Here is a 25,034-nt window from a genome sequence, read left to right on the forward strand (position 1 = left end):
CACTGCGAGAGGGCTGTACAAGCAATGATCACACGCACGGCACAGCGGACACACCAGGAACCGCGGTGTTGGCCGTCGAATGGCGCTAGCTGCGCAGCATTTGTGCACCGCCGCCGTCAGTGTCAGCCAGTTTGCCGTGGCATACGGAGCTCCATCGCAGTCTTTAACACTGGTAGCATGCCGCGACAGCGTGGACGTGAACCGTATGTGCAGTTGACGGACTTTGAGCGAGGGCGTATAGTGGGCATGCGGGAGGCCGGGTGGACGTACCGCCGAATTGCTCAACACGTGGGGCGTGAGGTCTCCACAGTACATCGATGTTGTCGCCAGTGGTCGGCGGAAGGTGCACGTACCCGTCGACCTGGGACCGGATCGCAGCGACGCACGGATGCACGCCAAGACCGTAGGTTCCTACGCAGTGCCGTAGGGGACCGCACCGCCACTTCCCAGCAAATTAGGGACACTGTTGCTCCTGGGGTATCGGCGAGGACCATTCGCAACCGTCTCCATGAAGCTGGGCTACGGTCCCGCACACCGTTAGGCCGTCTTCCGCTCACGCCCCAACATCGTGCAGCCCGCCTCCAGTGGTGTCGCGACAGGCGTGAATGGAGGGACGAATGGAGACGTGTCGTCTTCAGCGATGAGAGTCGCTTCTGCCTTGGTGCCAATGATGGTCGTATGCGTGTTTGGCGCCATGCAGGTGAGCGTCACAATCAGAACTGCATACGACCGAGGCACACAGGGCCAACACCCGGCATCATGGTGTGGGGAGCGATCTCCTACACTGGCCGTACACCACTGGTGATCGTCGAGGGGACACTGAATAGTGCACGGTACATCCAAACCGTCATCGAACCCATCTTTCTATCATTCCTAGACTGGCAAGGGAACTTGCTGTTCCAACAGGACAATGCACGTCCGCATGTATCCCGTGCCACCCAACGTGCTCTAGAAGGTGTAAGTCAACTACCCTGGCCAGCAAGATCTCCGGATCTGTCCCCCATTGAGCATGTTTGGGACTGGATGAAGCGTCGTCTCACGCGGTCTGCACGTCCAGCACGAATGCTGGTCCAACTGAGGCGCCAGGTGGAAATGGCATGGTAAGCCGTTCCACAGGACTACATCCAGCATCTCTACGATCGTCTCCATGGGAGAATAGCAGCCTGCATTGCTGCGAAAGGTGGATATACACTGTACTAGTGCCGACATTGTGCATGCTCTGTTGCCTGTGTGTATGTGCCTGTGGTTCTGTCAGTGTGATCATGTGATGTATCTGACCCCAGGAATGTGTCATTAAAGTTTCCCCTTCCTGGGACAATGAATTCACGGTGTTCTTATTTCAATTTCCAGGAGTGTATGTAAAAGAGAAATTTCGAACAGTGAAAGAGAAATTTTGAACAGTTATTCAGCGATTTACGATACTCTAAGGAAGATTTGGGCAAAAATTTATTTTCTGTGTTTTAAACGACACTATACAGCTACTCTGCTGAAATGACTGCGAGAAATAAAATGTGTGGTGTGAAAACTGGCTACTTCGTTATCTTTCTGGCAGTTAGTTTCATCTACGGTAGCAAAGCACGTAAATTTGTAAGACATTAGGCAAATCATATAGATATAAGTGTATATTCTTACTCCTTATGTATAACTTCGAACAAAAACTGCATACAGAACAATGTGCTGTTTGTTTTCTCCCTTGCCGTTGAATTTATAAAGAACAGGGAAGGAGTATTTATGGCTTATCGTTTTATATCTAGAATGCTACTTCGTGATCTGAATCGTCCAAAACTTCGTAATTCTATACATTCGTAGATTAAAACTATGCGACATACTGTCGTTGAAGCTACTATTGTCATAGATCCAGCGGCACTAGAGGTCTCTCATACCTTGAATAACAGCGACTCCAACCTGTTTAGTCCTCAATAAACAGTGCTCAATAAACAGTGCTCAAGATGAGTGAAAGGGCTAAGTGGATAGAGGAGGGGGCCGGGGGTGGGGAGGAAATGGATGTTGAGATGGGTGAGGAGGAGATAGACAAAGAGAGGGAGGGGAGAAGGGGGAGATGGACAAGGAGAGAGGGGTGGAGGAGGTGGGGGGAGAGGGATTGGGGAAGAAGTTTAGGTTGTATCTCCAACTACCATGCATATTTACCGCGATAATGGTTACAGAAAAGAGAAGAAACGTATCATATGTGTGATGAAGTATTTTGGGGTTATCAGCCGAGTCAAGGCGTCGTTCTGCGGCAACGTTTCAACAACAAGTTCCCAACTTTTAATCTTCAGGCGGAGATGACAAGTAGGAAACTTGTTGAAACTTTGCCGCAGAACGAAGTCTTGACTCGGCTGATAACCCGAGAATTCATCATTGAGATTCGCCGAGAAAGACGAAATTCACACGTATCATACCTGATTATAAGATCAGTGGTTGACGTCTTGAGTATGTAACGTCCTGTCCGTTGTTGTTGTAGTCTTCAGTCCTGAGACTGGTTTGATGCAGCTCTCCATGCTACTCTATCCTGTGCAAACTTCTTCATCTCCCAGTACCTACTGCAACCTACATCCTTCTGAATCTATTTAGTGTATTCATCTCTTGTTCTCCCTCTACTATTTTTACCCTCCACGCTGCCCTACAATACTAAATTGGTGATCCCTTGATGCCTCAGAATATGCCCCACCAACCGACCCCTTCTCCTAGTCAAGTTGTGCCACAAATTTCTCTTCTCCCCAATTCTATTCAGTACCTCCTCATTAGTTATGTAATCTACCCATCTAATCTTCAGCATCTACCCATCTAATCTTCAGCATCTCTAACACCACATTTCGAAAGCTTCTATTCTCTTCTTGTCTAAACTATTTATCGTCCACGTTTCACTTCCATACATGGCTACGCTCCATACAAGTACTTTCTGAAACGACTTCCTGAGACTTAAATCTATACTCGATGTTAACAAATTTCTCTTCTTCAGAATCGCTTTCCTTGCCTTTGCCAGTCTACATTTTATGTCCTCTCTACTTCGACCTTCATCAGTTATTTTGCTCCCCAAACAGCAAAACTCATTTACTACTTTAAGCATCTCATTTCCTAATCTAATTCCCGCAGCATCACCCGATTTAATTCGACTACATTCCATTATCCTCGTTTTGCTTCTATTGATGTTCATCTTATAGCCTCCTTTCAAGACACTGTCCATTCCGTTCAGCTGCTCTTCCAGGTCCTTTGCTGTCTCTGACAGAATTACAATGTCATCGGCAACACTCAAAGTTTTTATTTCTTCTCCATGGATTTTAATTCCTACTCCAAATTTTTCTTTTGTTTCCTTTACTACTTGCTCAATTTACAGGTTGAATAAAATCTGTGGTAGTATTCAGGTTTAACACTAAAAAGCAACAAGAAATCAATGTAAAGGCGAAAGGGAGACATAGATGTTTTGGAAGGTTCTGGAAAAATTGAGTGTGTCTATTAATAAAATAGCATACAACACACTAGTTTGACCAATTTTAGAGTACTGCTATAGTGTCTGGAATCCCTATCAGGCAAGGCAGCAGACGAACGCATTAAAAGAGGCGCTGCTAGGATCAGTGCAAACGGGTACAGCCCATACGAAAGTGTAGCAGAGACACGCGGGGAACTTGAACTGGAATCTACGGAAGAAAGACGACGTAGCTCCGGCGAAAATCTGTTGGTAAATTTAGAGAACATCTATTTGAAGAAAACTGTGAGACTATTAAGTTACCACCAACGTATATTTCAAGCAAGGAACGTGGGTATCAGATAGGAGAGTGTAAGGGCACAGTATCGTTCCATGTTACGAATGTAACACTGTCGCTGACGACAAAGGTGCCCAGAAGCAGGCACGAAAAACTAAGAGTAGTACTCCTCCGTCTCCGGTGAGCCACGGACGAGTTGGGGCGCTGGACTGTTCCGCGTTTTGATGGAGTTAACTTGTGGCACACTCTTAAGGGATGATGTGCGATGATGTGCGGATCTGCACTACCCCTGATGATCGTCTTCGGCTAGTATGTCGGCGGACTGGCGAGAGAACCCATTCTTCCAGTGTTTTGGTTGGTACGGCTCTGCGATGTTGCTCCTGGCGGCATGGCGTGCTAAGCGGTCGGGTATGATTTTAGGTCGCGATTGCCTCCGATTGAGGGAGGTATGACGTCACATCGGTATGCCACGTGCGTTCTGCGTCCTCTTGTGTCACCTCTCGTGCGACAGCATCGCCGTATCATTTTTCAAGAGGACATCACTCGACCACAAACGGCACTTCTCTTTACGAAACGTCTGCGTGCTTTAAGGTACTTCTGTGGCCAGTAAGAGCCTCAGATCTGTCAGCGACAGGACACGTGTGGCAGCAGCTCTGACGTCAAGTACATCCAGGTGCCAGCATTCGAGATATCAAAGACCAGGTCGCCTTCCCTCAGAAGACGATACAAGGCTTTATGATACCCTTCCCAAACCGAATCAGTGCAAGCGGTCGCACCAGAGGAGGTGCTACGTCTTACTGTTAATAAGCAGGCTAATACTACCAAGTTCTCTTTACAATTGACTCGATGTTGTCACTGAAATCGCATGACGTACTCTCTCAAACGCTGAAGTTTCATTTACTCCCTTTCAGTTTTTTTCAAAGTGTTATAAGAACAGAAGCAGGCCTCACATTAAACGCTGTAGAACAACACTTTTAACTTGTCCATACCCGAAAGAAGATTCAGTGTTAAAAGAGCATAGGTCCGTTAGATATGAAATGAATCACTTAAACATTGCACCTCTAAAGTCATGAACTTAACTTTTCTTCAAAAGAGAATACGTCTATATAACTTTAATTAATATTGTGTTTATACTGGTTGCTGGTGAGGAGGAAAGTTAGTTATTAGTATTTTATTAATGATGTCATTCATAAGCAGCCATATCACAGTCATCACAGTCGCTCAAGAAGGTTATAACTAAGCTTTACTTGTTTAATCAGAATCGGACCATGACTCTCCTTGTCCGCAGTCTCGATGATTCGAAACGATCTGCAATCCTGTGTAAATAAAATGTCTTGGTTTTCTTGCGTTGCGTAGTCAGTCGGGAAACCTCACATCAAGCGGAAAGTTTGCTTTGATAGAGGTTAATTATCCGATGAAATAATCGAGCTCTTGGATCTAATAGCTGCAGGTTCGTTTCCAATTCATCGGAAGTTCCCTACTGATTACCAACGGAACGACACCTCCGTGCAAATTTCCAATTAGAGAATACATATATAATGAAATTCCTTACACAACTTTGATGTAAATGCTCAGTATATATTTCCTTGAGTAGCATACAATATATTTTCAATCTCTTTCTTCCAGTAATCTCGATAGCAAAATTACAATTATTCAATGCGGCTATTCGGCACGGAGGAGATCCTAAAGTCCTCTCAACGCATACAGAGAGAATATTACAAAGAGTAATTATGCGCTCGTGGAATAGTAATAGTACTGTACTACTTTGTGAATCGATTCTACGAGTATATAGATGGTCAAGTAGGAAACGTAATTCACTCATAGAATTGTGCAGGGATAATTAGTAGAATATAAAGAGATATTACATCCATCCCTATAACTTTCTGATACATACTTCTGAATTATTATTAACTTTTAATTTTACGTTCATTTCTTTCCAGTAGGCCGAGGAAGTCTGGCCTAGCCCACACCAGCTGCCCAGCCTCTGACCGTGCAAAGTGGGCGCCGTAGATCGCTGAGACCTCAATAACAGGATTCAGCGTCTGAGACTGCGCTTTGGAGAGAGAGTACTGCAGAGCGCCTAGGAAGCACACGCCTCTTCGTACGCGTTCCTAAGCTGCTGGTAAAACCTATTACCGTAACTGTAGAGTGTACCAGTTCAGTTATAACAACAGTGATAAATTAAAATGCTTAACCAAATTTGTCTTACAGTGCCTCGACTTTCAGCAACACAATATTATTCATAATTTCTTCCTTCACTTCATTTATCAAAATCAGTGTTGACAGAAGTTCCGTAATGATCGTATTCTTTCACTTTTGTACATTTTTTTTAAAGTAACGACAGCAATCTACAATTTCTGTGGAACAACCCAAGTGTCTAGTAAACCACAGTAGACACACGAGGTGTGATCAAAAACAGCGGGAATGTTTTACGAGTCTTTGCTTATTTATCAACTTCAACTTCAAAGTAATCCCCCTGTAATCTCCACCTTCCTTCCTTGTTCCATCTATTGTCCACATTAAATAATGCCCAGTCCAAGTAATTAATAAGCAAAGTCTTTTACGAAGATTTGAGAGGGGCAAAGGTTACAATAAAGTTTCAAGTTTACTTAGCTTGTCATGTTGAGATGGCTTCAGTTCTTCTTGTCAAGGGGTCTGATTCTTGAAGCTGAAAATCTAACATCCCAGGTCCTCACGGTTGGTATGAACTAAGTAAGTTGGAAGATTGTGGCTGCAGAATTTTTTTTTTTTTTTTTTGTAAATATGTTTTCCACTGATTTTCTCAAATTTTAGTATTTCATACAGTAACAAAGCCGAAATTACATTTTTTTCGCACCTGTTACACAAGAACACGTCCGATCACATCAGAGGCAAGCTTACGGCTCTCACACTCTGCGGAAATAACAATATTCCAACGGTTTACACTTTTTCGTAACAAATGAATTCCTACTAGTTTTCGTTACATTATTAATTTCGATTATTATTTCATAAATGAATCCAGAAATAAACTTAGTAAACAGTACAGGATTGCGTAATAAATAATAGAAATTTTAAGTGTGCAAATAATTCGTAATTTCAAATGTCTCTAAAAAAATAATTTTAACTGTACATTCAGAACTAGTAGTTATCGATTCTAACAATGAAACTAAAATATTATATGAAGTAATTTCTTTTCATAAATTTTAGCTTGAAATATAACATACTGTGTATACAATTATATGAAAGTTTTCAGAAAAGCAAATGAGAAAATATTTACCCGTCCAAATTTCGAAACAAAAAAAAACTGGTGTCGACAACTACTGCTGAGGAAAAGTGATGCCAGAGGAGGATGTCCCGTTACGCCCCTCAGATATAATACACTTGTGCCAGCGCTTTTTCCAATCTTCTGGAATTCACTTTTCGTTCTGGTGTTCAGCTCCTTCAGCGATTCTGTTTTTATCCCGTCAGAGGTGAAAAAACGATGTCCGCTTGTGGTTCTCTTCAGCCTCGGGTCTAGAAAGAAGTCGCGTCCGGCGAATAAGGTGGCTCAGGCAACATACCGGTTTCGTTTTTTACCAAAAAACACAAACAGATATTGAGGTGTGAGCGGGAGCATTATCGCGATGCAATTTCGACAAGTGGTTTTGGCATAATTCTGGTCGTTTTCTTCAGATAGCATCACTCGAACGGCGCATAACTTCCAGATAGTATTCCTCATTGACCATACAACCATAAGTCAGAAACCCATGATGCACTATCCCACTGTAATCGAAATAAACAGTGAGAAGAACCTCCACATGTGGTCGAACTTGTCGAAATCGGTTCACGAGGGGCGTGATAATGTTCCACCAGAGGAACTCGAGTGAACGAAGAGACATCGAAACTCACTTAAGACGTCAGCTGGTTCGAGGCGCTACGTCTTCAGTCCCTGTATAAAATCTTCTGAGTTTCGAATGTGATGTTTTTAGGAATGGGCTCAGAAAAGAAGGCAGATGTTTTGTTAGGTAATATGTTGGGGCTTCTATATTTGTCACAACGGGGCGAAGCGGAACCCCTTCCTTATGGATCTTAGGCAGCCCATAAAGTCACTGTGGAATTGGAGCTTGTTCTCTTAAACTCCTTTCATGATGATCAGGAAACTGACTGGATTTGAAAAGGACGAATGCCTTCCGTTGTAATGCAATAGTTGTATCCTTCTGGAGGCGACGATGCGTTGACTATTGCAGTAAATCCGTCATCTCGCCGATGTAAGATGTTGCAGGCAAAATAACAGTAGCATTTCCCTTACCAGCAGGTGAAATTATTATTTCTGTGTATTCTCTTAAGGAAAGGACCGCTTTTCTTTCTTCGATGTTGATGTTCTGCTTGTGTTCGGGCATCCTAGCTGTGGTCCTGCGAGTCTCTCGTCTCATTTCTTCAGCACTCTCGCTGGGAAGTTTCAGGACATCTTGCTCAATGACACTAATAAAAATCTTGATAGGAAAGGTATTTGGAGTGGGCACAAAGTTCAGTCCCTTTTCCAACTCTGATATTGCAGTGTTACTCAGTTGTTTATTTGTGAAATTAAACACAGTGCGTCTGCATGGGTTTATGTTCTTGCGATGATTGGCATGTAAGGTGGTGGAACTTGGAAGTTTTCGCGCTACGGCCTGGAGCAGTGTCCTGTCCGAAAGTGACCTCGTGGCATTGTCAACACGTTTAATGAACAATATTTTGAGAAAACTGACGGTGTTGCTATGGTTAACCGCTTGTCTCTCATAGTAGCTAACCTTTTTATGGAACACCTCGGCCGCGCGGGATTAGCCGAGCGGTTTAAGGCGCTGCAGTCATGGACTGTGCGGCTGGTTCCGGCGGAGGTTCGAGTCCTCCATCGGGCATGGGTGTGTGTGTGTTTGTCCTTAGGATAATTTAGGTTAAGTAGTGTGTAAGCTTAGGGACTGATGACCTTAGCAGTCAAGTCCCATAAGATTTGACACACATTTGAACACCTCGAGGGAAAAGCACTTCTGTCAGCGGTGTTGAAACCTAAATGTTTTTGAAGATATGTGGACGACACCTTCGTAATATGGCCACATGGAGCAGTAAGACATCCTGTGTTTTCGGAACACCTTAACTCCTTCCATCCGAGCGTTTACTTCACCATGGAAGTAGAGAAAAATGGAGACCTCCCGTTGTTAGATGCCTTGGTCCGCAGAAAAGAAAACTGTTTCTTGGGTCACACTGTACTTCGTGAACCAAGTCACACTGACCTCCTATGTACGAGCTACGAGTTGCCATCACTCATCTCGTTCATACTTAGATGCAGGGAGCTTAACAGCGAAGCTTAGCCATCTTCGCTCTGTTTTTGTACAAAACTGGTACTCTGGTAAACAGATTCGTAATGCATTTCAACTTGCACTCGCTACACCTCAAGAGCAGCCAGAAGAAACGGAGAACCCCACGAGGATGGTTCTTCTACGCTACGTCGGCGGTGTGTCCTTTATGATCGGCAGACCGTCCAAGAAACATCAAATGAAATTTGTCTTTTGCCCTTTAGAGCGATTGCAAACGATGCTGGCTTCTGTTAAAGACGCTTTAGGTCTAAGGAGACCAGGAATATATAAAATCCCGTGCCAGTGTAGGAAATCGTACGTTGGTCAGACGTGTCGTAGTGTTACGGACAGACACAGATGTCACACCATTCTGGGTCAGCCAGAAACGTCTGCTGTTACGGAACTCTGTCTTGACACGGGACACAGCGTGAACTATGGAGAGATCCTTCCGTCCGCTTGCACGTACTGGGACTCCATCTTTATAGAAGCAGTCGAAATACCTGTAAGTAACAAATGGCTCTGAGCACTATGGGACTTAACTTCTAAGGTCATCAGTCCCCTAGAACTTAGAACTACTTAAACCTAACTAACCTAAGGACATCACACACATCCATGCCCGAGGCAGGATTCGAACCTGCGACCGTAGCGAACGCTCGGTTCCAGACTGTAGCGCCTAGAACCGCTCGGCCACCCCGGCCGGCCCTGTAAGTAACGACCTGATTAATAGAGACACGGCATTTCAGCTCAGCATAGCATAGGAACTAGCATTGGCGATACTAAGACATCGTCAACCACAGACGAAAGAGTCCGGGCATTGTACACTCCTGGAAATTAAAATAAGAACACCGTGAATTCATTGTCCCAGGAAGGGGAAACTTTATTGACACATTCCTGGGGTCAGATACATCACATGATCACACTGACAGAACCACAGGCACATAGACACAGGCAACAGAGCATGCACAATGTCGGCACTAGTACAGTGTATATCCACCTTTCGCAGCAATGCAGGCTGCTATTCTCCCATGGAGACGATCGTAGAGATGCTGGATGTAGTCCTGTGGAACGGCTTGCCATGCCATTTCCACCTGGCGCCTCAGTTGGACCAGCGTTCGTGCTGGACGTGCAGACCGGGTGAGACGACGCTTCATCCAGTCCCAAACACGCTCAATGGGGGACATATCCGGAGATCTTGCTGGCCAGGGTAGTTGACTTACACCTTCTAGAGCACGTTGGGTGGCACGGGATACATGCGGACGTGCATTGTCCTGTTGGAACAGCAAGTTCCCTTGCCGGTCTAGGAATGGTAGAACGATGGGTTCGATGACGGTTTGGATGTACCGTGCACTATTCAGTGTCCCCTCGACGATCACCAGTGGTGCACGGCCAGTGTAGGAGATCGCTCCCCACACCATGATGCCGGGTGTTGGCCCTGTGTGCCTCGGTCGTATGCAGTCCTGATTGTGGCGCTCACGTGCACGGCGCCAAACACGCATACGACCATCATTGGCACCAAGGCAGAAGCGACTCTCATCGCTGAAGACGACACGTCTCCATTCGTCCCTCCATTCACGCCTGTCGCGACACCACTGGAGGCGGGCTGCACGATGTTGGGGCGTGAGCGGAAGACAACCTAACGGTGTGCGGGACCGTAGCCCAGCTTCATGGAGACGGTTGCGAATGGTCCTCGCCGATACCCCAGGAGCAACAGTGTCCCTAATTTGCTGGGAAGTGGCGGTGCGGTCCCCTACGGCACTGCGTAGGAACCTACGGTCTTGGCGTGCATCCGTGCGTCGCCGCGGTCCGGTACCAGGTCGACGGGCACGTGCACCTTCCGCCGACCACTGGCGACAACATCGATGTACTGTGGAGACCTCACGCCCCACGTGTTGAGCAATTCGGCGGTACGTCCACCCGGCCTCCCGCATGCCCACTATACGCCCTCGCCCAAAGTCCGTCAACTGCACATACGGTTCACGTCCACGCTGTCGCGGCATGCTACCGCGGTTCCTGGTGTGTCCGCTGTGCCGTGCGTGTGATCATTGCTTGTACAGCCCTCTCGCAGTGTCCGGAGCAAGTATGGTGGGTCTGACACACCGGTGTCAATGTGTTCTTTTTTCCATTTCCAGGAGTGTATGTCGCCGTGCTCTAGGACTCGTCTACGGTGACGCGACTGCGCCACCCGTTGGCGCCTGCGCTTTTCTAGCGAGTCAGCGTACATTCTGGCGCGCCACTGCAGCAACTCGTAACTAAGCACCTGAAGATGACGAGCAGCTGTCACGTTGAAATATAGTGCAACTTTCACAATGCTGTCCGATGTGACACCTGTGAAAAATGGCTCTGAGCACCATGGGACTCAACTGCTGTGGTCATCAGTCCCCTAGAACTTAGAACTACTTAAACCTAACTAACCTAAGGACATCACATACAGCCATGCCCGAGGCAGGATTCGAACCTGCGACCGTAGCATGACACCTGTGAATCAATGAAACCACGAAAAGTGTCCTCCTCAATTTTTCCTGTAGAACTAATAGTTTGCTCATAGCGAGAGAGATGGTACGAAATCCTCACATATGGTTTTTGAAGGCCAGTTATAACAATGGGGTTACTTAAAACGACAGTGGTAGGAACAGCTGAATAACCCTGAATAGATATTAGATACGCTATGCACTATTTCATTGTGCAGTACGACAGATACAGCCGGCCGCTGTGGCCGAGCGGTTCTAGGCGCTTCAGTCCTGAGCCGCGCTGCTGCTACGGTCGCGGGTTCGAATGCTGCCTCGGGCATGGATGTGTGTGATGTCCTTAGGTTGGTTAGGTTTAAGTAGTTCTAAGTCTAGGGGACTGATGACCTCAGATGTTAAGTCCCATAGTGCTCAGAGCCATTTGAACCATTCTGATGTAATGGGACAACATTAAGGAGCCATTTTGTCTGTTGACAGTATCGGATGAAGTTAACCATTTGACAGTAATAGGCAGACTGACCGATATTGTGAATACGAACATTTTAATCATAGAAGCTGCCCCAGGTGACAGTTACGTGATCATATCATACTCTTACAGAATAATATAAAAAAATGCAAAATTTGCAGCAGTTTAAAAACATTCTGATGTACTCTGCGTCAACCTGTTTTTAGACTACTGCACATTATTTAATTCCTTTATATTAATATGTAAAAGAATTCTTTGTTTACTGAAATGCAGCCTGTTGACAGCTTCAATGACAAAAAGTGATATCCACAATAGCGGACAGTTTGCCTGTTGCTGCCGGTTGATAACCTCATCCGATACGGTCAACAGGGAAGATGCTTCTTATCTTGTCTCATTAATTGACTATGATGTAACTGTTATACTGGACAATGAAAAGATGAATAGCGTATTTAATAATCACAGTTTCTGAGATAAGTTTTATTTAAAAAATCTCTTCGTATGTAGTTTTTTTTATTGACGACTGTGGATTATTTCCATAAATTTGATTCAACTTCATCTTACGCTTTGGAATTGTAAATACTCTTGTGACAATGCATCTTGCATCAATAGGTGATCTAGACACTACTTTCTATTATGCGATATGTATTGTTACAACTATTATAAAATCGCTAATTTCGTCCACTGTTCGTATTATGAATACTGGACTGTAGCCGTACCTATACTTTCAGATCTGAAGATGGCCATTTAAGTTGTCGAAAACAGTAATCGAACTACCCATCCCTACGCTCTTGGCAGATAAAAAGTTTTCCTAAAGAACTATGATTACAGATAAACGCAATTTGTACAGTTTTAATAAATATTTTAGTAAAAGAAACGATAATTTAGTTTACTGTCTTTGAACAGAATACTAAACATTATTTAAACGCTAAACCATTGAACTAGTGGAGGTAAAACAGAACTGTCTGACTATGGTTAAATCACTTACGAAGTTCTGCAATGTTTATTCTTGAGTCCATTGCTATGTGTCATATATGCGAATGATAAGCCAAGATAGATCGTTTTCATTGATTTTAATTTTACTGTAGTCCATAAAGGTTGATAACAACAAAGCAAATTGTAGAAATGGTTCTAAAAGACATTCTTTTAATTTACAAATATGTAATTTATTCAGATCTGTTCAACAAATGATGTGATACCAATGATAAATGTTGTACAGACTCAGGTGCTAATAATTAGACGGTTTTCGAATCTTTTAGCATTTATACATTAACAAGAATTACAAATAGAACATGCTAATGCTTCTCGAAAAAATAGGGCCGAAAAGTTCTGCTCTTCACGTCAATGAACGTCACAATAATGAAGAAGTTAATATACTGCACATCACGTTTTACAGAATAACACTGTAAGGTAGCTCATCTTTTATAAGAAATGTCTCGCATCGATAATTACAATCTTTAAAAAGCTGATGTCTGTATTTTGGTGAATCACGAGAGTACGAAATGATACTTGTCATGTAATCCTCAACAGATTAATATTTTAACAAATTAGTAATAAAATTGACTTGAAAATAAAATATGTATCACTGTGTGTATTTGTTGAAACGTATGACATCGAGACTCCGTCAGACATTCGTGGAAGTTCAGTTTTTAATCAAAGATTAACACATAGTTCGTTTCTTTTGTTGCAGGAAATGACCGCCGAAGCCGCCGTCGTTCTGCCCGTGTGGCTTAACAAAGACTTCGCGAAAAGTTCGCTGAAGGAGTCGAACAGTTGTGGAGACTTCAAGATCCTGTCAGTAGACGTCCAACGAGCGACAGCTCCGGGTGACAACTACCTGAGTGAAGTCTACCGCATGACCGTTCACCTAGAGCACAACGTGAAACAGTATAAAAGGAGCGTGTCGTTGATAATAAAATGTCTCCCAGACAGCGAAGTCATGAAGACAATAGCACAGGACATGCAAGCCTTCGAGCAAGAGACTCTCATGTTCTGCGAGACGATTCCCGCGATGTCGAAAATCCTGGAGGAAGCGGCCCCCGGCAAATACACGCAGCTGTCAGCAAAGTGTTTCGCCTCCGGACGGGAGCCAGTCAGCTACGTAGTGCTCGAGGATTTGAAGGCCAGAGGGTTCGCTTTGGCGAAGAGGTGCAAGGGACTGGATCTGGCGCACGCCAGACTCGTGGTCAGGAAACTGGCGGAGTTCCACGCGTCTTCAGTCAGGCTGTACGAGCAGAGACCATCTGCGCTGGACCGCTACCAGACCTTTCGAATGTTTGAGGGAGACATGGCTAAGCACCTGGAACCCTACGTGAAACAGGGTTGCAAATTACTTGCAGATCAGCTGGAGACGTTAGAGAAATCGTACTCCAAGTACGCACCCAAAGTGCGAGCTCTCTCGGAAAACATATTTCCACGGCTACTAGAGTTGGTGAAACGGAAGGGAAAGTTTCGTGTGCTAACCCACGCAGATACCTGGGTCAACAACATCATGTTCAAATATGCAGGTGGAGTCGTCCGAGACGTGGTTCTACTTGATTTCCAGTTGGCTTCATACAACTCGCCTTCGATTGACTTACAGTATTTTACACACACGAGTCTCACGGAAGAAGTGTACTCCGATCACCTGACAGACCTTTTGAAAGAGTACCACAACCATTTAGTCGAAGTGATGAGCGATATTGGTGTCAGTACCGACAAACAGATATCCTTCGAGGAGCTTCTGGAAGATTTCGAAGAGCACTGTCTGTACGCCGTATTCGCATCGGTAGGTGTGTTGCCGGTTGTACGCACTGAAGAAGAGACGAGGTTCGACGTAGAGTCTTCAGTCAAAGAAAATGACAGTGATACCAACAGAAAGGCCTTCGCAGGTGCTTCGTATGTGGAAGCTGTAAAGCAGATGCTTCCACAATTTGAAAAGAAAGGTTTATTCTCAAGTAATTAGTTTTTTTTATTTTCTGGCGAAACAAACTTGACTGTTGTGTATCTGAAAATTAAGTAGAGTGACCATGTTTTCTCCATGTTTTATTCTTAGTCCTGTCACCTGAAGTACCAATCGTATATTTCCAGTCACTCAGCACTGATAATATCTAGATGACCAGTATTTCAGTAACAGTAACTATATTTGACACTGTAACATGTTATTGCACATAAGAATGATATACACTATGTAAAAATATTGGCAAGCTATGTATGTTTTTATCATCTCGTTAATAAACTCCATTATGGGTAAGATTTTCAGCACTATAAATCTCAACAAGATTCCCTTTCTACCATAAATCTCAACGAGATTCCCTTTCTATCCTATACCTGGGCCCCACATAGTAAAACTGCAATTATTATTTCTGCTGTGCTTGCAAATGAATGAAACAACACTCGCAGACTAAACTACGTCCTTAATATGGCTTCAGAAAAAAATTAGAATTGTGAGATCTGGAACGTGAAGGCGCAGTCAGTGTGCACAATGTACATGTCCGTCAGCAGCCTAACGGTTGCGAGCTTATTTAGCACTTCTGAGCCGAAATGCGATGAAGCACTGTCCTGTGGGTAAAGAATGCGTTCCTACTCGTCTTCAGCTTCTGCAAGAGGAATCCCACATCATGACTTCAAAATAATTCTCACTAGCCGCAGTTTTTACAGAAAGGGATCGAGTGCCATGATGTTTCTGTTAGTTGACCTGTTCATCGCTCGCACTTTGTGCGAGATACAAAACACTTCCAGTGTACTGAGTATTACCTGAGAACTCAAGTGCGACAATTTCTTCAACACAACTATCCACACACATAAAAAATAGTTTTTCTGAAAAAATTACATGGCATAATATTCTTCAAATCCACAGAATTTATAAACTCCAATCTTTGATACCTAGACTCAGTTACTTTCGTGTAAAATCAGTATTTTTCACCTAATATGGCAGATGTCTGATTTCTGGATTACTTCATTACTTTTGTACAAGCCATTGTTTCCTTTCCCAGTTTGCAGTATTTGCCACGTTCCTTTTTTGTGATTCAAAATACTCTTAGCATAAACCTAATGAGATTTTTCTTTCTTACTTTTGTTGCTGTTAGTAATTGCTTGTCTTCTCCCACACTTTTGAGCACTTCCTTATTTCACACCATGCCAACCTATGTAATCCAATTTTCTGCATTATGTAACAGGACATTCCAGACAAAATGTATCAGCCATTTCTTCAGGCTGAGGATGGCATTTTTGCAAAATATCATACACTTCTTAACAAACGCCTTCTACGTTGTTGCTAGTCGAGTTTCTGCTCACTTCAAATTCCTCCTTCCATCCTCTGTTCTGCTTCCTAGATATTTGTATTATTGTACGTATTCTAGTTTTTCTCCACTTAACATTTCTTCCAGCTTTCACAACAATTTACATCCCAAAAACATTTTCAGTATACTACTCTTTCCACAATTCCTGAAGTTATTTCTCACTGTCTGTTCGGAGGACCACATGGTCTGCAAATTTCAGTCAACACATTTTTTCCATATCTTGCATACCTTTGACTGTTCTGGGAAATTCATTATCGTGTATTGTAGATATTCCTTGAAAAGTATGGAATAACACAGCTAGTCTTACATCTTTATCTATTTCTTATAAGATCCATTCTTGCACTTCCGTTCTGACCATTATATTTTGTGCTAAGTACAGCGCTTTAATAAATATTCCACCTTTACAGGCCATTCTTCGTTTCCTCGTTATTTGTGAACGTTTCTTCCATTCTACATTATCAGAAATCTTCTCACAGTCTATAAAAGATTTAAATTTCTGAATAAGTCTTTCCCCTAGTGCTCATCACATCATTTAAGAAGCATATTTTGACCCTTGTACATTTCCTTTTCATTTTTTGCTAGGAATTTCCACATTGCTTCTTCCCCATGTATTTTGTTTCCACACCACACTGTTAATCTTCATACATGATGTCATATCTCCGTTTCCTTTCTAATGGATGAGTGTCCAATGCACTCTTATACCAATGACTTCACTCTAGCACACTCGACATTTCATCGCAGCCCTAACGTTAAGCTTTTTGTGCCTCTTAGTTGATTCTGTTTCTGAACTTTCTCCTCAGCTCAATTTTCGTAGTAATATTTCGCGTGACACGTTCGTTCCTTTTACATAGCGCACAAATTTCTTCCTAGTTATTACCGAACCCTTAATCCAATTTCAATATTCACTATTATCTCTCGGTTTTTCGTTTCTTTATGTCGTGGCTATGTGATAATGCCTGAGATGCCTCGGCTTTTTATTTTCTTATTTTTCCTAGGTGCGAATTTCCCATAGCCTTTGTCTTCTAAGAGAATGATTGAATGAATTAATGAACTGATGAATGAAAGTACGACAATGAGCACTTTCGTAGTTCTATTTCTGTACCTTTCGTCTGCCAGTATAATCAAACTGATTGATTATTGAAAAGTTGTCTCCTGGAGATGTCCACGCGTATAGTCTTATTTAATGATTTCCTTAATCCTAAGGAGCAAACTGTAGCAAAATTACGCTCTTGTCTATAGTTATACTGAACTGTAAGAATAAACTTAAATTCAGCAAATATCAGGACATACCATGCTCTTTCTTGCATAGGGAAACTTACGAGGACTCATCTGAAATCGCAGTGAACATCTTGTTAGTGCCTTGACGAGAAGTAAATTTCTGTACACGTGTTGATGGATTTATTACGCTATCCAGCTCTTGGAAAAATTTGCTTCAACTACAGTTGTTAACTAGGAAATAGCATACTTACTTGCAGCAAATTGCAATCAGACCTACTAATGCAAGAAACATATTTGAGTGCAGCAATTAGCTAGTTACAAAATTACAGCATTAAGTTCATTAACTGCAAGAACGCAATTCAAGCCCATCATAAATTCTTTTTACTCGTATTTCCATATGAATTATTCGTTTCGAGCCATTTTTATGTTGATGGTAACTGCCGTTTTCAAAATTACATTAGCCTGACTCGAAAGTGTTTGAAACAAAACAATAAACGTCTTTCTATCACTACGTAAGATTTAAATAAAACAGTATATCAATTTATTTAATAATTATACCATGGTCAAACTTCCTGAGCGTTAGTTATTTATACGCAACAGTTTTAAAATTGACAGGCGGACTTAGTGCATTTCACTTCTTTAGCACATGGTGCACTGCTGGCGGAATGGCAGCTACATCTAAAGGATTACACTGCAGTACACACTGAGGTGTTTGGTAGAGTGTTTACAGGACAACTGTTACACTACTCCTCTATCGTTTAACTCTTGAAGAGCACATGGAAAGAATTACCACCTAATTTTTCCGTGCGAGTTCTGATTTCTCTTGTTTTATCACGATGGTCATTTGTCCCTACACAGGTGGAGTCAAAAAATTTTTTTTATTTCAGAGGAGAAATAAAAAAAAGATTGGCACCCCAAATCGGTTATCATACCCATTACACTTTATTACCCATTTCACGAGTACACAAAACAAGTTGTTCCTCTTTGAACTGTTTCGATATACTTTGCCAATCGTATCCGATTAGGAACCCATAGTTCCCAGCAATGCTCTATCATAGGACAGACAAGCGTAGTATAGGCAGTCTCGTTAGTAAATCTGTTGCACCTTCAGAGTGTTCTGCCAGCATAACATAGTCATAGCTTCTTCTTCTTCCCCACAGCATTTCCTATGTGAGGGCTGGAATTCAAGTTGATTATAATTGTAATTCATAGGTATTTAACTGAAAAGACAACCCTTAAATTTGGGGGATTTTTCATGTAACCGAAATTTAAATTCCTTTTTTTTTTAGTGCCCGTGAGGAGAACGGCACACTTTTTATTGTTCAGCATCAGCTGCCATTAATCGCACCATATGAATGTCTTGTGTAAATGATTTTATGGCACATTATGATCTTCTCGCAACTTTACTAGAGTGTAAAAGGCAAAATCACCAGAAAACAACCTAAGAATGCTAATCGGTTGTCTCCTAAATCGTTTATATACACTACTTGCCATTAAAATTGCTACACCAAGAAGAAATGCAGGTGATAAACGGGTATTCATTGGACAAATATAATATACTAGAACTGACATGTGACTGGTTTTGACGCAATTTTGGTGCATAGATCCTGACAAATCAGTACCCGGAACAACCACCTCTGGCCGTAATAACAGCCTTGATACGCCTGGGCATTGAGTCAAACAGAGCTTGGATGGCACGTACAGTTACAGCTGCCCATGCAGCTTCAACACGAAACCACAGTTCATCAAGAGTAGTGACTGGCGTATTGTGACGAGCCAGTTGCTCGGCCACCATTGATCAGACGTTTTCAGTTGGTGAGAGATCTGGAGAATGTGCTGGCCAGGGCAGCAGTCGAACATTTCCTGTATCCAGAAAGGCCCGTACAGGACCTGCAACATGCGGGCGTCCATTATTCTGCGGAAATGTAGGGTTTCGCAGGGATCGAATGAAGGGTGGAGCCACGGGTCGTAACACATCTGAAATGTGACGTCCACTGTTCAAAGTGCCGTCAATGCGAACAAGAGTTAACCGAGACGTGTAACCAATGGCACCCCACACCATCACGCCGGGTGATACGCCAGTATGGCGATGACGAATACACGCTTCCAAAATGTGATAAGTGGTAAACTTTTCATCTTTCATCATTTTCCGAGAGTGTCAGCGAGAAAAAGTTCGTAAAGGTTTGAAATTATGTGTAAAGTTTGATACAAGTCACTAAGTGCTCTTTTTTTCAATTAGTGGATGAATATAACTCGCTGTTTACGCTTTGTAAGCTACGCTACTTTTTCACAGCCACCCGCACCCCTTCCCCCAGACAGGAAGTGATGTGTGTACTAACTTTGGTTGGAATCGATCCAGTGTTTTAGGAGGAGATGTGGAACGAATTCACGTATACGTAAATTTTTGTAATATGTATGGCTTACGTGCATATGGAGTATTGTCTCAGTTGTACGACTGGAGCCGTGATTTCCTGCCAGAATGGTCACAGATTTGTAACAGACAGGACGTCACCGACTTAAACCAAGGCAATATCTAGGGTAACCGTGGTGGCGTTTCAGGCCCTCTGCTCTTCTTAATCTACACTGCTGGCCATTAAAATTGCTGCACCACGAAGATGACGTGCTACAGACGCGAAATTTAACCGACAGGAAGAAGATGCTGTGATATGCAAATGATTAGCTTTACAGAGCATTCACACAAGGTTGGCGCCAGTGGCGACACCTACAACGTGCTGACATGAGGAAAGTTTCCAACCGGTTTCTCATACACAAGCAGCAGTTGACCGGCGTTGCCTGGTGAAACGTTGTTGTGATGCCTCGTGTAAGGAGGAGAAATGCGTACCATCACGTTTCCGACTTTGATAACGGACGGGTTGTAGCCTATCGCGATTGCGATTTATCGTATCGCGACATTGCTGCTCGCGTTGGTCGAGATCCAACGACTGTTAGCAGAATATGGAATCGATGGGTTCAGGAGGGTAATACGGAACGCCGTGCTGGATCCCAACGGCCTCGTACCACTAGCAGTCGAGATGACAGGCGTCTTATCTGCATGGCTGTAACGGATCGTGCAGCCACGTCTCGATACCTGATGGCAGTTATAAGAGTCGAGGGGCATGAAAGAGAAGCAGTGGTTGGAAAGGGAGTGAGGCAGGGTTGTAGCCTATCCGCGATTTGATTCAATCTGTATATTGAGCAAGCAGTAAAGGAAACAAAAGAAAAATTTGGTGTAGGTGGCGAAGAAATGAAAACTATGAGGTTCGCCGATGACATTGTAATTCTGTCAGAGACAGCAAAGGACCTGGAAGAGCAGCTGAATGGAATGGACAGTGTCTTGAAAGGAGGGTATAAGATGAACATGAACAAAAGCAAAACGAGGATAATGGAATGTAGTCGAATTAAATCGGGCGATGCTGCCGGAACTAGATTAGGAAATGAGACACTTAAAGTAGTAAAGGAGTTTTCCTATTTGGGGAGCAAAATAACTGATGATGGTCGAAGCAGAGAGGACATAAAATGTACGGCAATGGCAAGGAAAGCGTTTCTGAAGAAGAGAAGTTTGTTAACATCTAGTATATATTTAAGTGTCAGGAAGCCGTTTCTGAAAGTATTTGTTTGGAGTGTAGCCATATATGGAAATGAAACGTGGACGATAAATAGTTTAGACGAGAAGAGAATAGAAGCTTTTGAAAGGTGGTGCTACAGAAGAATGCTGAAGATTAGATGGGTAGATCACATAACTAATGGGGAGGTATGGAATAGAATTGGAGAGAAGAGAAATTTGTGGCACAGCTTGAGTAGAAGAAGGGATCGGTTGGTAGGGCACATTCTGAGGCATCAAGAGATCATCAATCTAGTATTGGTGGGCAGCGAGGAGGGTAAAAATCGTAGAGGGAGACCAAGAGATGAATACACTAAATAGATTCAGAAGGATGTAGGTTGCAGTATGTACTGGGAGATGAAGAAGCTTGCACAGGATAGAGTAGCATGGAGAGCTGCATCAAACCAGTCTCTGGACTCTAGACCAAAACAACAAGAACATGTTAAATACAGGTGAAATGCATGTGAGGTGTGGGGACCCGGCAAAAGCGCAGAACAAAAGCTCTTCCCGAACTCCTGGATCGATTTCAACCAAACTTGGTGCACATATTGTTGCTGTTTGGAAAGATATACTGTGTTGCTGAGAACGACGCAACAATCGTCGACTTTCTGTTGGAGTAGGGGATGATGACTGGTGGAGAATGATAGGGGGAGGTAAAGGAGGAGATGGGCAGACAGAGAGGCATAAGGAGAAGACAGACAGAGACAGGGGGAGGAGGGGTTGTATAGAGAAATGGAGAGGAGAAAAATGTCATAGAAAGGGTAGAGGAGGAGATGAACAGAGAGTGAGGGAGGTGCAAATGAGCAGAGAGTGGATGGAGATAGAAAGAGAAAATATGGAAGCATAGACCTACTGAGAGAGGGGGTGGAAATGTGCAGAGTAGGGAGGAGGGTAGCGGGACAGAATAGGAACCGATGGAGAAAGAGAAGGGGTGGAGTACAGAGGCAGAGAGGAGTGGTGGAGCATTTAGACAGAGGGGGGGGGGGGGGAGTAGGAGGTAGACGGAGATGGAAAGAGCGCGAGGGGCTGTATGGAGAGAGGGGGGAGGGGTCGGTCAGAGAGGGGGTGGAGAATATGGACGGGAAAAGGGGGAAGGAGGAGCTCAGCTATAGTTCCATTCTTTTATCTTGTCGGCTCGCGCATGCCCGCCCAGACGCGGGAGGTTGCTGCGTTGCCAGTTGCAAACGACACACGCGCCAAGAGAAGCAGCGCCATAGTATAGTACAGTTCGCAAACTTAAGTTTAGGGGTGAGCGCGCAGTTTATGAAGTAAAGCCACCACGGCCGCATTAACCCTTTCTATGCTACAGAAACGTGTTCCCCGCATTCCGCGCTGAGCGCGATTTTGTCATGACTGCTCGCCTGTGCAGACACATGGTGTTCCGACTGCTTTGACACACTTATCATTCGATTTCACAAAAACTATTTGGCCCAAAAATTTGATTTTTACACATCATCTTGACTGATACCTTCCCTCATAAATGACCTAATTTTGTTTCGATGTTCAATGTTCGATGAATAGTAAAACAGCGACTGTGGAAGAGAAGATATACAAACAAACCAGATAACATGAATATTGTATGTGTGCCTTTTCATTGTTTTTAATTGTTGTGAAAAGAAATATTGGAGGACAAAATTAGAAAAACCGAAAACTTATTATGATTACATTGAAGAGACAAGGAACTAGTAATTTCAAAAAATTACATTCAAACGAATAAAATTCATGAGGTAAGACACTTCGATATTGTTTTTAAATAAAGAAAATATTAAGCACCGAACAAGGTATGAATTCAGAACGTTTCATTTAGCAGGCAAACACCCTAACCATTTTGCTAACGCAGCTCGTCGTTTAATAGAACTCCTGGAGGACTGTAAAATATCGCGCAAAATACCGACAAACATTTTTGGTATGACTACGAATTACTCACGTTTCGTCGAAGTACGATAGGAAATAAACAATTACCGCTGTTCTTTATTGCGAAAAAGCGGTTTGTGAGAATGATACAAACACCTTTCCTTGCTATCGCCTGAATTAGGAGGCTTATAGTTTGTTTGATTTAATTAATTAATAGAATATGAAGCAATTGATATAAAGAATGCTTTTTCCAAACTTTGTATAAAACATAGTCTGCTATCAAGATATTGTTTTTCTTCAATTACTTTATTCATGACTGAACGTATCTAAAACTGAAGACACTCGTCCATGCTCTGCACTGCAGTCAAGCTCTGGCAACGTCGTTCTCTGTTCATTGGCTGGCTGTGTTTTCTGACGTCAGATGCGCAGAAGGAACCTAAACTCGGCCGCCATCGTAAATGACGCACACTATAGTTTGGTTATAAGAGTTTGGTGTCAGAAGCCTTCATGGCTTCTACGCTCCATGCGTGAGATGCAAGGCAGTGGCTGGTGTGTGCACAGGTGCAGTCTGACCAGACTCTCACAACAGTTCCTCTGACCCATTGTCGCCAGTAACAGTCACAGCCGAAACCTTGAACTACCTTCCTAAAGAAATAGAAGTACCTCACAGCATGTGTAGCATCAAGGTCACGGACCATAGGAACTCACCTTCAGTAGCTGTCTAACCGGCCCATTTTGCAAAATTTGTGCCCTTACTTCCGACTGACGGTTCTGATAATAAGCTCCCCCAAGCGAATTGCTATAGTTCTTGAGGAGTGATTTCCAGTTTTCCACCCCAAAAACATACTTATCGAAAAAAAATCACCTGGAAACCTTCCAGAGTATTGCTCAGTTTGTCGATTTCGCTTCCAAAATTTTGCAAATCTTGATGTTGCTCATCCACTGAGCACTGTTGCCGCTCCCGCAGAACGACAAGCTGTGCAGGTGCCTTGAGTCCAAGTAGCTGGCGGTCGCCTCAGTTTTATTCCTTCTATCGTCTATAATAACTCCCCTTCTACGATACAAACGAGTTTCAAAAGGCGAATATGTACCACAATCAGATGAGTCGTAAAACGCCACACTGTAAAACGTACTATCGCGGCTCCTGACCTCTGGCCTCTCTTGCAAGCACCGCAGTGCCGCGTCCGCGGAAAAATCAGGTAATCTACATCTACATCTACTTTTATACTCCGCAAGCCACCCAACGGTGTGTGGCGGAGGGCACTTTACGTGCCACTGTCATTACCTCCCTTTCCTGTTCCACTCGCGTATGGTTCGCGGGAAGAACGACCGCCGGAAAGCCTCCGTGCGCGCTCGAATCTCTCTAATTTTACATTCGTGATCTCCTCGGGAGGTATAAGTAGGGGGAAGCAATATATTCGATACCTCATCCAGAAACGCACCCTCTCGAAACCTGGACAGCAAGCTACACCGCGATGCACAGCGCCTCTCTTGCAGAGTCTGCCACTTGAGTTTGCTAAACATCTCTGTAACGCTATCACTCTTACCAAATAACCCTGTGACGAAACGCGCCGCTCTTCTTTCGATCTTCTCTGTCTCCTCTGTCAACCCGATCTGGTACGGATCCCACACTGATGCGCAATACTTAAGTATAGGTCGGTGTTTTGTGAGCCACTTCCTTTGTTGATGGACTACATTTTCTAAGGATTCTCCCAATGAATCTCAACCTGGTACCCGCCTTATCAACAATTAATTTTATATGATCATTCCACTTCAAATCGTTCCGCATGCATACGCTCAGATATTTTACAGAAGTAACTACTACCAGTGTTTGTTCCGCTATCATATAATCATACAATAAAGGATCCTTCTTTCTATGTACTCGCAATACATTACATTTGTCAATGCTAAGGGTCAGTTTCCATTCCCTACACCAAGTGCCTATCCGCTGCAGATCTTCCTGCATTTCGCTGCAATTTTCTAATGCTGCAACTTCTCTGTATACTGCAGCATCATCCGCGAAAAGTCGCATGGAACTTCCGACACTATCTACTAGGTCATTTATATATATTGTGAAAAGCGATGGTCCCATAACACTCCCCTGTGGTACGCCAGAGGTTACTTTAACGTCTGTAGACGTCTCTCCATTGAGAAAGAC

At 43.5% G+C, this 25,034-nt stretch overlaps 1 protein-coding gene across 3 annotated transcripts in view; it reads left to right on the top strand.

Annotated features, from left to right (window-relative positions):
* Window positions 1-15,157, top strand: part of LOC126092335 (uncharacterized) — a 58,645-nt gene extending 43,488 nt beyond the window's left edge. The window contains exons 2-3 of one of the 3 annotated variants that reach the window (XM_049907873.1): window positions 5,645-5,826; window positions 13,614-15,157. In XM_049907873.1, coding sequence (XP_049763830.1) covers window positions 13,617-14,867 — 1,251 coding nt within the window. In that variant the 5' untranslated portion in view covers window positions 5,645-5,826; window positions 13,614-13,616 and the 3' untranslated portion in view covers window positions 14,868-15,157. The remainder of the gene's footprint in view (window positions 1-5,644; window positions 5,827-13,613) is intronic. The other 2 variants (XM_049907872.1, XM_049907874.1) reach the window with 2 other exon arrangements.
* The last annotated feature ends 9,877 nt before the right edge of the window (window positions 15,158-25,034 follow it).

This window comes from Schistocerca cancellata, chromosome 7, assembly GCF_023864275.1.
Source record: "Schistocerca cancellata isolate TAMUIC-IGC-003103 chromosome 7, iqSchCanc2.1, whole genome shotgun sequence".
Classification (NCBI taxonomy): domain Eukaryota; kingdom Metazoa; phylum Arthropoda; class Insecta; order Orthoptera; family Acrididae; genus Schistocerca; species Schistocerca cancellata.